Source organism: Toxorhynchites rutilus, chromosome 3 (genome assembly GCF_029784135.1).
Source record: "Toxorhynchites rutilus septentrionalis strain SRP chromosome 3, ASM2978413v1, whole genome shotgun sequence".
In the NCBI taxonomy this organism is placed as follows: domain Eukaryota; kingdom Metazoa; phylum Arthropoda; class Insecta; order Diptera; family Culicidae; genus Toxorhynchites; species Toxorhynchites rutilus.
Genome location: NC_073746.1, coordinates 199,764,984 through 199,780,714, shown reverse-complemented (window position 1 = coordinate 199,780,714; position 15,731 = coordinate 199,764,984). Strand labels below are relative to the sequence as shown.

The 15,731-nt window shown below is 39.6% G+C and overlaps 1 protein-coding gene across 1 annotated transcript; it reads right to left on the bottom strand.

The window, feature by feature from the left end:
• Positions 1–603: 603 nt before the first annotated feature.
• LOC129779571 (uncharacterized) lies at positions 604–10,624 on the bottom strand. The gene is made up of 2 exons (XM_055787126.1): positions 10,463–10,624; positions 604–2,414 (listed from the first exon to the last, which is right to left on the bottom strand). Exon 2 carries the CDS (start codon positions 1,982–1,984, stop codon positions 653–655), a length of 1,332 nt encoding a protein of 443 aa, XP_055643101.1. The 5' UTR covers positions 1,985–2,414; positions 10,463–10,624; the 3' UTR covers positions 604–652.
• Positions 10,625–15,731: the final 5,107 nt, after the last annotated feature.

Here is a 15,731-nt window from a genome sequence, read left to right as displayed (position 1 = left end):
GAGAAGATTTTGAGTTGCCATGAGAGAAATTCATGTGCTTTTCTAACAGTAAATTGTACAGGAAATTATTCAGAATTGGTGAAAGTCCACGATTATGAAGCTTCTCTGAGAGAATTTCCATGGAAACTGAATCAAATGCCCCTTTGATATCGAGAAAAACGGAAGCCATTTGTTCTTTGCGAGCAAATGCGATTTGGATTTCAGAAGATAGCAGCGCGAGACAATCATTCGTCCCTTTACCTCGGCGGAAGCCAAACTGCGTATTTGACAGCAAATTGTTCGCTTCAACCCACTTGTCCAAACGAAGTAGAATCATTTTCTCTAACAATTTGCGAATACAGGATAACATTGCAATCGGCCTATACGAGTTATGATCGCAAGCCGGCTTGTTGGGTTTTCGTATGGCTATCACTCTCACTTGTCTCTTGTCTCCAGTCATGCGGGACAATATTCAGCTCCAGAAACTTAGGTCTATATATATATATATATATATATATATATATATATATATATATATATATATATATATATATGGCCTTTCGGGGTTTTTAAAAAAAACTACTCGACTACGTTCCTCGACGTTTACTACTATAATGCCCTTTATTCAAATTGTTGAAGCCTTTTTATAACTTCCCTAATCTTGTTTACTAAACTAAGCATACAACGGTCTCGCTGCGCATTCCATCGATAGTTGGGTAGCTGGCGGAATATGACACCTTGTTGACGGAATATCTGATTGTGCGTTATTCGTTGATAGTTGAACGGCTGGCTGGCTGGCTGGTCGCGTTGCTGACGGGATGTTTATTCGTGGGAGGTTTGATGCTGCTGATGAAGCGAGATACACGCTTGGGGCGGTTGGCGTTTGTTTCCAAGTTGGGTTTGCAGTTTCGTCGTTAACTACTCCATCCCCAAGAGAAGCACGTCCCGTGCGTCTTATAAAAAATGTTGCTATCGCGTTGCGTCTTCTGTAGATTGTAACAAGGATGATTATCATGGTTAAGGCAAACATTGCTCCAATCGATGAAAAATTGTGTATTTTCAGCGAATCCAAATGCTTTCTGTTTTCAATGTGCATTTCATGTAAGTATGAAGTGTTGTAGTATTTTTCTAATGAGGTTTCTTCTATTTGATTTATTTCGAGAGGTGAAATAATCGGGTGGTTGAAGTGCAATTCTAGATTTTCGAATAGCCTGTCCTGAATAATTACAGAGCAATTTTGAAATATGATAAGGTAGTTGCCTTTGAGTTCTTTTCGGTTTATACCACAAGTACTGCTCATCACAACGTTTTCTAGCGTAGCTTTGACTACTAATGTTCCATAAGTCAGAAGTTTATATTCTGTTGTGGGTGGTGTTTCTTTGAAGGGGCATTTCCCACTTCGTCCTCGAACTAAAGGTGCAACACACAAGTCGTTGGTAATATTCAATAATTGGTTTCGTTTATAAATATGGATTTTGGCTATTTGTTCAAACTCTGCTAAGACTGCCATTGTTTCGTTGGAATGCACTAGAACTGTTTGGTGATCAATATTGACGGTTTTATTTAAGATTGGGAGTTCTTCGATAATCATTCTTTCGTAAATTATGGGTGATACCCTTGGGATGTCGATGCTAATGATGAGATGGCGTCCATGGTAAAGCACAGTTATCGAGAGGTAGTTGTATGCATCTTCTAAACTGTCTAATTTAACATTTGCTTGTTTTAATTGTTCGGCTACAATTTTAAGTTCATTGATTGTTAATAACTGTCTGGTTACAATATTTAATTTAGCAAGTGCTATCGTATTTTCTATTGTTCTTAGTGTTTGTAACACCATGTCTAACTGAAAAAGTATGGAAATTTTAGTGTTTTCTGTAATTACATATCCTTTTTGTGTATTCAATTTTAATATGACATTTTCATGCTGTTTTATTACATTTGTCAATGTTTGTATACGATTTTTGAATTCTTGGTTCATTACAATCTGTTTATTATTTTGTTCCATTAGTTTGTTTTCAGATCTTTTAATAGCATCTATGTTTGAATTAATGTGTCGTAAATCTTCAGCGTCTAAATTGCCTGTAACAAATTTTAAAACACTGCCTAATGTTTCGATTGATCTTTTGTTTCTTTAAATGTTTGGGAGAAGGGCTTTGTATGTATTATTAATTTCCTTAAACTTGATATAAATAAGCCTAGAAAAATCACCTGTTGAACTATTAACCTTCAGTATTAAATTTTCCAGTATTTCAATTGTGACTCCTAATTCTTGCAAATCTACTGTGTGAAGTAGTCTATTGTATCCTTCTTGAATTCTGCCCTCTCCCGCGCTTAAAGTTAGCGCTCCAGGATTATTTGTGATATCGTGTAATTGGATAAATTTATTGTGGGAAAAGGGAAGGAACAGTAGGATAATGATTAATGAAACGTCCATCCTGAAAATAGAAAAAGATATTAGTTCATATTCTTTTAATATTCTCTTTATGAATTTCCCGTCCAGACCTATCGAGAATTACTCTTCCTTTGTCCTCAATAGCTTTGGTCAGGTGATATTTTTCTTTAGTTTTTCCTTTAATTCCTTGAATCAGTTTATAAACTGTTTTATTTTCTTCTATGGGAGGTTGTATTTCTCTACCTTTATTATGGTAGGTTAGATTTTTATTTTGCGTTCTTTCATTCGCCAAAATAACCTCATCATAGAATTTGTTCTTTTCTTCTAGCATTAAATCAATGTCGAGAGGCCGTTCGTGTCCATCTTTCAAACCGTAAAATATTTCTCTAGGTTTCAATCTTGTAGCTGAATGTATTGTATTGTTGTAAAGAGTACAAGCTATTAGGAAAATTTCTTTATTGTTTAGATTTGTGTATTGAGGTTTAATGCATCGAAAGATTTCAGCTATGGTTGAGTGAAACCTTTCGACCAGTCCGTTGCTTTCACTATGATTCGCGGGCACGAAATGCATCTGGACATTCAAATTACTAGCTAATCCTCTAATTTCTGCGGAACGTAAAGCCGGTTCATTATCACTTACTATCAATCCAGGTGTACCATATGTGGAGAATAATTTGAGCAAGGCTTTCCTTATATCTGTAATTGTTCTTGATTTTATAGGAATTAATGTTCCAAACCTGGAAAATTTGTCAATTGCTGATAAGAATATAAAGGGTTGACTCAAAAAAATGTCAATATGCACTATTTCAAAGGGTTTTTTAGTGTGTGGTGTAGAACCAAGATGAATTTTATATGGATGTCTATCATATTTATTGACATTGCATACTTCACAAACTTTAATGAATTGTTGAATTTTTATTTTTTTTTTTTTATTTATTTATTTACCATCTTTGGTCACAGACCACACAGACTATTTAGACATTCTTAATTCTATCTTTAAAAACTAGTCTACTTATGTTGAAATCAAAAATATCGTGCACATCGTTAAAAAGCCTACAGCATCTATCTAGCGGATTGTTATATCCGTATGTAGTACGGTGCCCTTGAACTCTGAGAAAGGAAGTGCTTCGGAGTTGGCGGTTCGGAACGTGAATATTAATATTTTGCAGTATGCTGCCGCAGTCGATGTTGTTGCTTAGTACGTCGTAGATGAACAGCCTTTGCAGAAAACTACGCCGGCTCGACAGAGTTTGGAGTCCGATGAGCGCGCATCGATGTTCGTAAGGCGGTAGATTGTCGGGATTTGTCCATGGGAGCCGCCGTAATGCACTTCTTATAAAACGTTTCTGGATTTTTCGATACGTGTTACGTGCACACTGTGATACGGGGCCCAGATCTGCACTCCATACTCTAATACGCTGCGAACCAGAGAACAGTACAGTGACTTCATGGCATGTACGTCGTCAAATTGCGCTGTATTTCTTCTCAGGAAGCCAAGCATGGAGTTTGCTTTAGTGACTGTCATCGATATGTGCTCGTTGAATCTCAATTTCCTGTCTAAAAGTAGCCCAAGGTCCTTGATAGAGCATACTCCCACAAGCGGTGACTCATTCATCGAATATTCGAACGTGACCGGTGTTCGACTTCGGCTGAAGGTGATGATTTTGCATTTGGCTGGGTTTGCCAACATTCCGTTCATCTTACACCACGATGACAAGCGTTCAATATCAGCTTGCAGAGCCAGGCAATCAACCGTCGTCTTGATAATGCGGTAGAGTTTTAGGTCATCTGCATACAAGAGCTTGCAGCAGCTTAGGTGGTCGCATACATCGTTTAAAAAAAGTATAAAGATGAGAGGACCAAGGTGACTACCCTGAGGAACCCCGGACGGTAGTTGAAACGCATTCGATGTGGCATCGTGAACCTTCACGAAAGCTTTACTGGACGAAAGGTACGATTCTATCCAGCGAACAATCCACGAAGGAAGACCGAGGTGGCTCAGTTTTGTGATAGCGAGACCATGCGGAACTTTGTCGAACGCCTTGGAGAAATCGATATACACGGCATCAACTTGACGACGCTTCTCGATGGCACCAACCAGAGTGTTAGTGAAGGTCATCAGATTGGTAATGGTGGAGCGTTTCTTCATAAACCCGTGCTGAAATTCCGAGATTAACGATCGGACTGCCGTGTACAGCTTATCGTGTAGCAGTCTTTCCAGGACTTTCGCCAAACAGTCCAGTATCGAGATTGGACGGTAGTTTTCCACGCTGTGAATGTTTCCAGATTTGAAGATCGGGGTTATGGATGCTAGCTTCCATGACTCAGGAAAGACGCCGTCAAGAAGTGATCGATTGAAAATAAACTTCACAGGGATGGTCAATGATGCAGCACAATTCCTAATGAAGGAAGGTGGAATTCGATCCGGACCAGGACCTTTCGAGGCGTCAACAGAAGAGAGGGCTTTGAAAATATCGTCGTGGCTGAAGGTGATTTGCTGTAGACGAATATCAAAACTCGGCAAGTTATCGATGTATTCCTGCGGAGTCGGAGCCTGATCGACTTCGTAATCGGTTCGGAAGAATTCCGCAAAGAGATTAGCAGAGCTAGCAGCGTCAGAGGAGCTTTGACTACAGTATGTAACGTCCACTGGAATACGTGCAGAGCCTTTTCGGGAATTTACGAAATTCCAGAAAGATGATGGATTTATCTTGAAACTACTCTGCAAATTGTCAATGTACTGCCGAAAGCTAAGTTCATGTAAACCACTATACTCGGCTTCAGCCGACTGTACAGCAGTTTTATTAGCAGCTGTTTTGGAGCGGAAATAACGTTTCCGAGCTTTTCGCAGATGGTTACGCAGATTACGGAGTTCGGAATTCCACCATGGTTGTGTGAAATTTAGGGAAGGCTTACATCTTTTAACAGGAACGGTGTCTTGAATTATTTGATATATGTTGTCGTAGAAGGCAGAGACGGCTGCATCAATGTCAGAGAGGTCAAGAAGCTCTGTCCAATTCAACGAGCCGATTCGCTCGTTGATAGCGTTAAAGTCACACCGTGCAAAGTCATACTCACTGCGAGCTGCTGGAACACCGGGTGGGCGGATCTGGCCAGGCGAATGGACGTCAAGTTTTAAAAGTAACGGCTTATGATGATCGTCGATTTTTAAAATAGCAGATGGTGGATCAAACAGCTCAATACCGTCTGAATCGCTAACGAATACCAGGTCAAGTAACTTGCCATTCACATTGACTAGATCGTTGATTTGCTTGAGTCCAACGGACAAAATGGACTCGACAAGAGCAAGTTCTTGTTCAGACGATGCATTGAGTGGCAACAGGCCGTTGATGTCTTCTTCGAAATTCCACACTAGATTTGGTAGGTTATAATCACCCACGACGATAGTTGAATCATGAGGCTTTGCCATATCTATAAGTTGTTGCACAGACTCGGCGTGTTTGGTATAAATATCCAGATGGCTGTTGGGACGAATATAGATGCAGCATAGGAAGAACGATCGATGTAGAAGAACAATTTGTACGGCAATTTGTTCAAGGTTCTCACTGTCTAACAGATGCACGGATTTGCAATTAAGTCTGGGATTGACAGCAATCAAAACGCCGCCGCCGCGTTGAAATGAGCTGGTGCGAGAGTTCCGATCACAACGATAGATTGTATAGTTAGCTGCCAACTCGGTATTCGCAATGTCGGAATGAAGCCACGTTTCGGTGAAAATTACCACGTCGAAATCACAGGAGAGCAACGAGTGAAGCAAAGCGTTCGTTTTAGTACGTAAACCACGGACGTTTTGATAATAAATGGTCAAGAAATCACGAGTGCTGATTGAGGTTGGCAGAATTGTTACGTCGACGTTGCTCCCGGGTCGGCTATTGGCTATTGAATTTCATTTTTGGAAAGAAATAACGTTTCGAAATTTGTGTTTTATTTTCCCAAACACCTCTGTGAGCTGATTCGTGTGTTTGTTCAATCACTAGATTTTGTTCTTCCGGCGTTTTTAAATCGATTAAAAATTTTTGGGTAATAACTATTTTGAATGATTTGCATCTGCTGAAATAATTTTTATATACTATCTGTATATCTGTTTATCAAATTTTCTGGACAAAGTATGCAATTAACGCGCCTTAGATCCATGTAATCTTTGAATATCCTAATTAGTATTGGGACTCCAAAACCAACCTTAGTTATTGTTCTTCGGAATACTTTTGGAAAAATTTGTTCATATTTGTCAGGTTCATCTGGACCAATTTTGAGAACAATCTGGTTACTAAATGTGTTCAGTGGTAGTTCTGTACATTTGATAAATTCAGAGTCGTCCGTATCAGCTGAGTGCATGCTTATGTCATCAGAGGAATCATTTTCGTTTACATTCAATTCGTTTCGTATTCGAGAAAGACTGTCAGCAACAGTGTTCTGTTTTCCTGGTCGATACTTAATTTCGTAATCAAATTCACTTAAAGAGAGACGCCAATGAACTAATCTGTTGTTGGTGTCCTTTAAATTCAAACCATAAGTAAGGGGTTTATGATCGGTGTACAAAATGAATTTGCGTCCATAAAGATATGGCCGGAAATATTTACACGCCCATACCACTGCTAGAAGCTCCTTTTCAATTGTGGAGTATTTTTCTTCAGACTTATTCAATGTTCTGGAAGCAAAGGCTACTGGTTTATCGCTTCCAATAGGACCTTGCGATAAAACGGCTCCAATGGCGAAATTAGAAGCGTCTGTTGTCAATATGAATGGTTTTGAAAAATCAGGATATTGTAAAATATCACTTCCAGAGAGAATTGTTTTACATTTCTCAAAAGTAGTAACAAATTCTTTTGAGTGTGTAATCGATTCTCCTTTTCTTAAAGCATTTGTGAGGGGTTTTGCTATTTTAGCGAAATCTCGAATAAATTTTCTGTAGTAACCTAGTATACCTAGGAAACCTCGAAGTTCCTTTTCATTTTTTGGGATAGGCCATTTCCGAATGATATCAATTTTATCCGGATTTGGTTTAACTCCATCGGACGTTACAATATGGCCCAAGAAAGCAACTTCCTTATGAAGGAACTCACTCTTGTCCAATTGTATTTTCAAATTATGTCTCTGAAGAGTTGCAAATATTTTCGCCAAATTGTCAAGATGCTCTGTGAGGCTTGTTGAAAAAACGATGATGTCATCCATGCATACGAGGCAGATGACACCAATATGTTCCCTTAGCACGTTGTCCATTACGCGCTGGAACGTGGAAGGTGCATTTTTCAACCCGAACGGCATTCTCAAAAACTCATAGTGCCCGTTTTCGACACTAAATGCAGTTTTAGGAATATCCTTTTTCTCTACTTCGACTTGATGAAAGCCGGAAGCAAGATCTAAAGTTGAGAAATACATACAACGTCCCAACTTGTCGAGAACATCTGTGATATTGGGTATCGGATAACGGTCATCAACCGTTTTTTCATTCAATTTTCTGTAATCTATTACTAGGCGCCACTTTTTGTGTCCGGAAGCATCCATTTTTTTCGGGACTATCCACACAGGTGACGTCCACGGACTACTGGAATGTTGGATGATGCCCTGCTCAAGCATTTTGCAAATCTGTCGCTGTACCTCTTCCCTATGACAAAATGGGTAACGGTATGATTTAGAATGTATAGGCAAATCATCCTTTGTTTTTATTTCATGCTTAATGGCACTAGTAAAAGTAAGATTCTCGCCTTCAATGAAAAATACATCCTCATTTTTATGAATTAATTTTAAAAGTTTGTTTCGCTCCTCATCATTTAAGTGCGAAACTCTAAGTTGCTCAAAAAGGGATTTTTTCATGACTTCGCCTGATGGACATGCACTTCTGTGCCCTGTTTCAAAATTGTTGATCTCTGGTGTCAAAAATGTTTTGTCTAGATTAATCGAGCATGGCTCGTTTGAATAATTTGTAATCACAACACGAGCGTTTTTGTCTGATATACTGTATAATCCGGAATGAATTACTGCTTGTGGTTGAATGAAATAATCACTTTCGAGAAAAAAGTCTCCGTTCTCGGTATCTATTGTGAGATTAATTATTTTAGTTTCATTTGAATTTAGATGGACCTTCTTGATATCTGGATATTTTCGAAACATTTTAATTTTTCCATCGGGAAATTGTAGTTCGTTAGTTTCGGTCAGAATATTTGCTTTTACATTTTTCAAGGTTTCATATCCAATTAGTCCATCGAAAAATGAATGGAACCGAAATACGAAAAATGTTTGTTTTTCTATTCCCTTAATTTGTGGGAAAGGATTAAGTTTGGCATATCGATTTATTTTGTGCGTACCGCTTACATTTCGGATGCGCATTGGTGCTGTGATTTTGCATTTGTCAATATTAACGTACTTGGGATCGATGTAATTTTTATTGGCTCCCGTATCGATAAGGAACCGTAGGGGACCTTTTGTTGTTTCAAGTACGATATATGGGATGAAATTATTTATGTTGGTGGCCGTGAATATTCGACCGTCTGAAAAATTCAAATCATCAGTTTCGTTATCGTCTTGTTGTTCAGCTATCGGCTCGTTCGTCATTTCTGTAGTATCATCAGTTTGATTTTGTTGTGACCCTGGCATATTTTCTTCTTCTGTATGTTCGTAATAATATTGCTGCTGATCATATTCATGATCATTGAACTCGAGTGGATAATTTTTATTTTCAGCGTTTTCTTCTGGAATTTGGTAATTCGGCCTGTTTATATAATTTACTCGCCGCGATCTTATCGAGGGATCAACTTCCATAGGTATTGGCCTTGGTTGTGGTATATGTCTTGGAGCAAATGTATTTTTGTTTACAAATTGATTTTGGGGAAATTGAAGTGTGTTCTGGGGTTTTTGAATGTTAAATGGATTGGGTTTGTATAGGAAATTTTGCTGCTGTGGTCGCGGTGTGTATTGTTGGAAGGGGTTATGGTTTTGTCTCGGGGGAAATTGTGGGAACGGTTTTCTGTATTGGATTGGATATGAAGGGAAAGATTTTGCATTATGGTTTGGTGGATATTGTGAATTAGGTTTCGAGGGAATTGGTGGAGGTTGAGGTTTAGGAGTATATTTCCCAAAATGATAATTCCTTTCTTCTAAGCATAGCCGTAAAGCTTCTTTCATATTTCGGGGACCTTGCGCACGTATAATTGGACCTAATGGATCTTTCAAGCCTGACAAAAAGACTTTCAAACCCATTTGTTGGTAAAATAAATTTTTGGCAGTTTTCACTTGCACGTTCAGTTCGTTTATATTCAGCAAATTTACTAACAATGATACAATGTGAGATATTTTCCCATAAAAATCCTCAACTGATCCAATTTGACTGATTCCAAAGAGATCTCTAGTAAGAGAAATTTCATCTCTTCGGTCGCTGTAATGAGTAATTAAATTCGATTTAATTTCTCTCCATTCTAAATTTGTGCCGTATAGTTCTAAAACGTTATCGGCATCACCGACAATTTTTGATCTAATGGCTTGGGTCCAAATAGTGTGCATATTTGTTCCTCGCACAGAATCAATTATTGGGATGAGATTTTCGATTGATCGTATGAAGGAGTGAAGTTTTACGGGATTGTCGTCAAAAGACGGTAGGTCCCGGAGAATTTGCGGTGTTTGTAGGGATTTGAGGACACTTTCAATTTGTTGTCCTCTAATTACATTGTTTGCTGCTGCTGCCTGGGCGGCGGCGGCTTCGTTCGCGGCTTGCGCTGCTTGTTCAGCTTGTTCTGCTTGCGCTGCGTGTTCGGCTTGTGCTGCTCGAGCTGCGTTAACAGCTTCGGCAGCGCCTTGCGCTTCAACTCTTAATTGATGAATTAATTCATCTCGATTTGCCAACTCTTGTTGCAAATCGGCAACTTGTTGGTGAAGATGGCTCATTTTAATTATTTTTAATTTTTCCTTAGCACTAGAACACAATCAATAATTTTTTTTTCTCGCTTTGTATAATTTGAATATATATTTTGACACTTGTTAACAACGCTTAATCACTTTTTTCATTAATTTTTTTTTATTTTTAATATTTTCACAGTTGATTTTGTGTTAGTTTTCAAAAAAATAGGAAAAGCTTACCTGATTTCCGATGTTCGCTCGGATCCAAGAGCTCCAGTACACTTATATTGCTGTTTCAATGTCCGTTTTGGAAATACACTTCACTTCGGGGTTCACTAAAGTTATCTTTCGGTTCGCGGATTTTTATCGGTAACGAATTCAAGTCCACGATATTCAGTCGCGGGCGCTCGATTGCGATTCGAAAACACGAGATTAATCCTACCGACTGCGCCAATCAAGACCTTCGATGGCCTTTCGGGGTTTTTAAAAAAAACTACTCGACTACGTTCCTCGACGTTTACTACTATAATGCCCTTTATTCAAATTGTTGAAGCCTTTTTATAACTTCCCTAATCTTGTTTACTAAACTAAGCATACAACGGTCTCGCTGCGCATTCCATCGATAGTTGGGTAGCTGGCGGAATATGACACCTTGTTGACGGAATATCTGATTGTGCGTTATTCGTTGATAGTTGAACGGCTGGCTGGCTGGCTGGTCGCGTTGCTGACGGGATGTTTATTCGTGGGAGGTTTGATGCTGCTGATGAAGCGAGATACACGCTTGGGGCGGTTGGCGTTTGTTTCCAAGTTGGGTTTGCAGTTTCGTCGTTAACTTATATATATATATATATATATATATATATATATATATATATATATATAGACCTCTCTGCAGCATGCGATAAAATGAATCACGACATTGCTTTGGCCAAGTATGGCAGGTTAGGTGTTCAGAACGACCTGCTTGCTTGGCTATCTTCTTATTTGACTGGTCGACGCATGTCTGTCAAAATTGCGGACTATGTTGCTCCTTCCTTCCCCGTGACATCTGGCGTTCCTCAAGGCAGCCATCTAGGGCCATTCCTGTTCCTGCTGTATATGAATGACGTCAACTACATTCTGAAATGCCGCAAGTTGTCGTAAGCCGACGACCTCAAATTGTATCTCGTGATACGGAAACCAAGCGATGCTGTTTTTTTACAGTTGCAATTAGAAGCTTTCGCCGAGTGGTGCCAACTAAACCGCATGTCATCAATGCATCGAAATGCTCTATAATTTCATTCGACAGACAACGTGCATTGATTCAACATAATTATGTCCTATCGGGGATAAGCTTGAAACGGCAATCGACGGGTCAGGATCTTGGTTCCAAGCTTACATTCAAGGACCACGTCGGCTACGTGGTGTCGAAAGATTCATCTCAACTCGGGTTCATGTTCCGCTTCGCCAAAGAATTCAAGGATATATATTGCCTTAAGGTTTTGTAGTGCTCTTTGGTTCGACCAATACTGAAATTTTCGGCTGTAGTGTGGTGCCCATACTACCAAAACGAGATGAACCGCATCAAAGCAATCCAACGAACGTTTATCCGGTTTGCTCTGAGGCATCTTTCTTGGAATGACGTCCACAACTTGCCCAGCTGCAAAAGTCGTTGCATGTTAATACACTTGGAATCACCTGAGGCGAGACGTAACATCACGATGGCATGCTTCATTGGGGACCTGCTTCAAGGTAACATCGACTGTACTTCGCTATTAAGCTGTCTTAACATAAACATCCGCCGCCGTAATTTACGCTCATATGTTTTCTTATGCGTCCATCCCTCGCGTACAAATTATGGATTTAACGAGCCCATGCGAAGGATGTGCCGTGTCTTCAACAGATACTACGATGTGTTTGACTTCAATGTTTCAAGTCGTAGGAATAAGAGTTGTTTCCGTAGAATTTTTAATTAATGTGTGTAGTGTCGTAATTTTCATGTCATTGGGATAATTATTGTATCTGTTGGCAAATAAATAAATTTAAAAAAACACTTCAAGATTTCCTGTTGAGGCGAAGTATTGCTTGGCGATTTACGTGACGAGGGACGGTGACTACTACACTCTCGGTCAAGCAAGCCACATCGAAAAGCTGATTCGACAATTCGAACACGTCCAAGTCAAGCCGTCGGAAGTTCCGTTTGACCACGAACACCTCAAGCAAAAGGAGGAGTGTAAATTGCCTACAAACGTGTCATTCCGCAGCCTGGAAGATTGTTTGCTTTACATTACGGTCAACACCCGACCGGACATTTGCGTATCCATTTCACTGCTGGGCAGAAAAGTCACAAGCCCAACAAATCGCGAACAGATCGGAACAAGAAAGTCCTACGATACCTAAGACCACAAAGCACCTGGGATCTGGATGCGGCGAGTTGGAGTGGACGCCGATTGCTAACCGACGGACCAAATTTGTACACTGCGGTAGATGTTCCAAAAGTACTGCGAGTATCATGTTCCTACACACCACATCTTCCTCGACTTCAAAGCCGCATATGATACCATTGACCGACGACAGTTGACAAGACTGATTCAGGCAACGATGAGCGGTGTGCGGTGCAGTGTGTGGATCTCAGGCGATCTGTCGGAATCGTTTGAGACATGCAGGGGACTTCGACAAGGGGTGCAATCTCCTGTCTGCTCTTCAACGTGGCGTTGGAAGGTGTATGCGTTGAGCGGGCAGTTTATCTGCTTCGCCCGCGACGTGGACATAATCTGAAGAACACATGCGACGGTAGCAGACTTGCATACCCGACTGAAACACGAAGCAGGACTGATTGGGCTTGGGATCAATACGTCTAGGACTAAATACATGCTAGCCGGATGGACTGAACCTAACAGAATTTTTCCTGGTAGTATACTGTTGTGATCGACGGCGACGAGCTGAAGGTGGTCGAAGATATTGTCTACCATGGTTCGTTGATAACAACTGACAACAACAGCCGTGAGCACCGCAAATCCTTAAGCTCCAACAAGCTCCGATCCGGTACGAAGTATACTATATACAAATTCGTGATTCGACCAGTTGTTCTCTATGGGTACGGAGCATCGACGATGCTCGAATAAGACTTACAAGCACTTGGTATTTCCGAACGCCGAGTGCTACGGTGGTATACAGGAAACCGGAGAATAGAGGAGAATGAACCACGGACGGACGCAACTCAACGGCGAACCCAGTATCCAGAAATTCGCCAAGGCTGGACGAGTATGATTGCGAGGCATGTTGCAAAATGACCGGACACAAGCCCTACAAAGATGTTTTTTTTTTAATCCGAAATGTATATTTTTATTAAGGCTCATATAGCGTCAACCTGACGGGGTCGGGAGTTCAATATTTCGACATATATATATATATATATATATATATATATATATATATATATATATATATATATATATATATATATATATATATATATAAGTTACGGTTGTTGTGGGTCAAGCGTAACAAAAAATTAATTTTATTTCTCCTTTATGAATCGATTACACGAAAGGTTAAACTAAGACTAAACTAGCGTGGCCCTGCAGACCTCTTTTATTAAATCTATTTTCATGGGTCAGCACATTCCGGCGTCGCGTCGTCCATGCTATCCATATCGCGTGTTGATGTGGTTTAATTATGCGCGTGGCACATCTGTTCTGCTACCGTCATCGATTTGCTTCGAGCTCGTTCAGCTCTAACCTGTTGCTAAGGTGGGTTGCATCGGGATTCGCCATAACGCCTCCCCCCTAAGTGTCAAACGTCCTCGGTTGCCTTTTCTGATGGTTCGTCGGCAACACCAATCCTGGTACGGAGAAGAGTGACTTCGATAAGAAATTTGGCTCGCCTGCCTGGACCTTGGTTGCTGTGGCTTTGGGCTGATCATTCGGAGAGCTTGGTCTATGGTTAGTAATCTGCAGAGTAACAGTCTCTTCTTTCTTGGCTAGATTTCGTTGAGTAACCTTGGAATTGTATCTGCGAATACAAAGTATGATAATTGCTGAAAGGGCGATACAGGCAATGGCTGTTCCCCCAATGGTCTGTGAACTGATCATGTGGAGTTTCAGGTTTCTGATTTCTTCTAGGTTTACCATATTCATTTGATGTATCTCCTCGATATTAGGATTCTGTCGTGTTACTTCTATCTCTTTACCAAATATTGGTGTGAGATATTCGTATTGTTTCGTTGTCTTGAAGGTACTTTTGAATGTAAAATTGTGTATGGTGACTGTACAGTTACCTGTTTCAATGATGACAGGTGTCGAGACAATTCGGGAATCCCCGCATGAATCCAGTATATTAACTGCTTTGTGACTGTTAATCAATATAGTTCCTGTATTGATTTCTTTGATGATTGGGTGATCTGGTTCTTTGGACATCAGGCATTTGGCTTTTTGGTTTGTCAGTATGCTGAAGATGCACTCGTCGTTCACAGGGTAGGTGTTCTCACAGATGAAACATTTATCTTTCTGTTCGTAAAGCGTTTGTTGATGCTTGGTAACGTAGCGGATGTTCGTGTTGATTCGGCTTCCATTTATGTTGATGTGCTCCAGCTGCATCAGTGTGTATTCCTCCGGTTCGATTACAGGAATTTTGATGATTATTATGATATGATTGTTTTGCAGGGATACAATTGATTTTATGAATTTGTATATTTCTTCTTCGAACTTAATATTTATTTGCTGATTTGTTAAAAATTTCCAAATGTATTCTTTTTCTTGCGCATTTAAAATATTTTTGTTCAAGAGGTTAGATTTTGAGAATGCGATTTGTTCCTCTAAATCTTCTAAGGTTTTTCTTAAAATATCGATATTGAAAATTAAATTGATGAATTCTAGGTCCTTTCGAAAAAGTGTGTCATTTGTGTTGATTTGTTCCTTAATTAGTTTCAAGGTTTTCGATACCTTGTTTATAGTTGTCTGCAACAAGTTGTTAATCTTTATCTGTTTTGCTTGATTATTAATTATTTTGTTGCTATTGCTCTCTAAAATTTCCAAGTTTTGATTAATGAGGTCTAAGTCCCCTTCATCGGGATTACCAGCAATGAATTTTATAGCTTTTCCTAATACATTAACAAGTCCTCTTTTAGATCTTTTCGGATAAAGTCCATCCAGTTTTTCATGAGCCTTCTTTAATTTGAACTGTAGTGTGTGTTCCAGGTGGTCTGTTACATTTAGAGCGATGGCAAGATTTTCGATGTAGTTGATGTTTTGTCTTATGTCCTCCAGGTTGATTTTGTGCATTAGTCTTTCGTAACCTATCATTGTCCTGGCTGTGTCTAGTTTGATAGTCAAAAGTCCATTTTTTGTTGAAACGTCGTGATAGAGTGTTGTTTGCGTCAACGTTATTAGTATGAAATAAAGGTAAAGGCGAAGAATTACATTTTCAATCTATTTTTATGTACTTTAATGCCATTTGAATCTTTAAAAGTGAGCTCGTTGTTTTCTTTAACTTTAGAAACTTTGAAAGGCTCTCTGTCCTTAGTTATTCT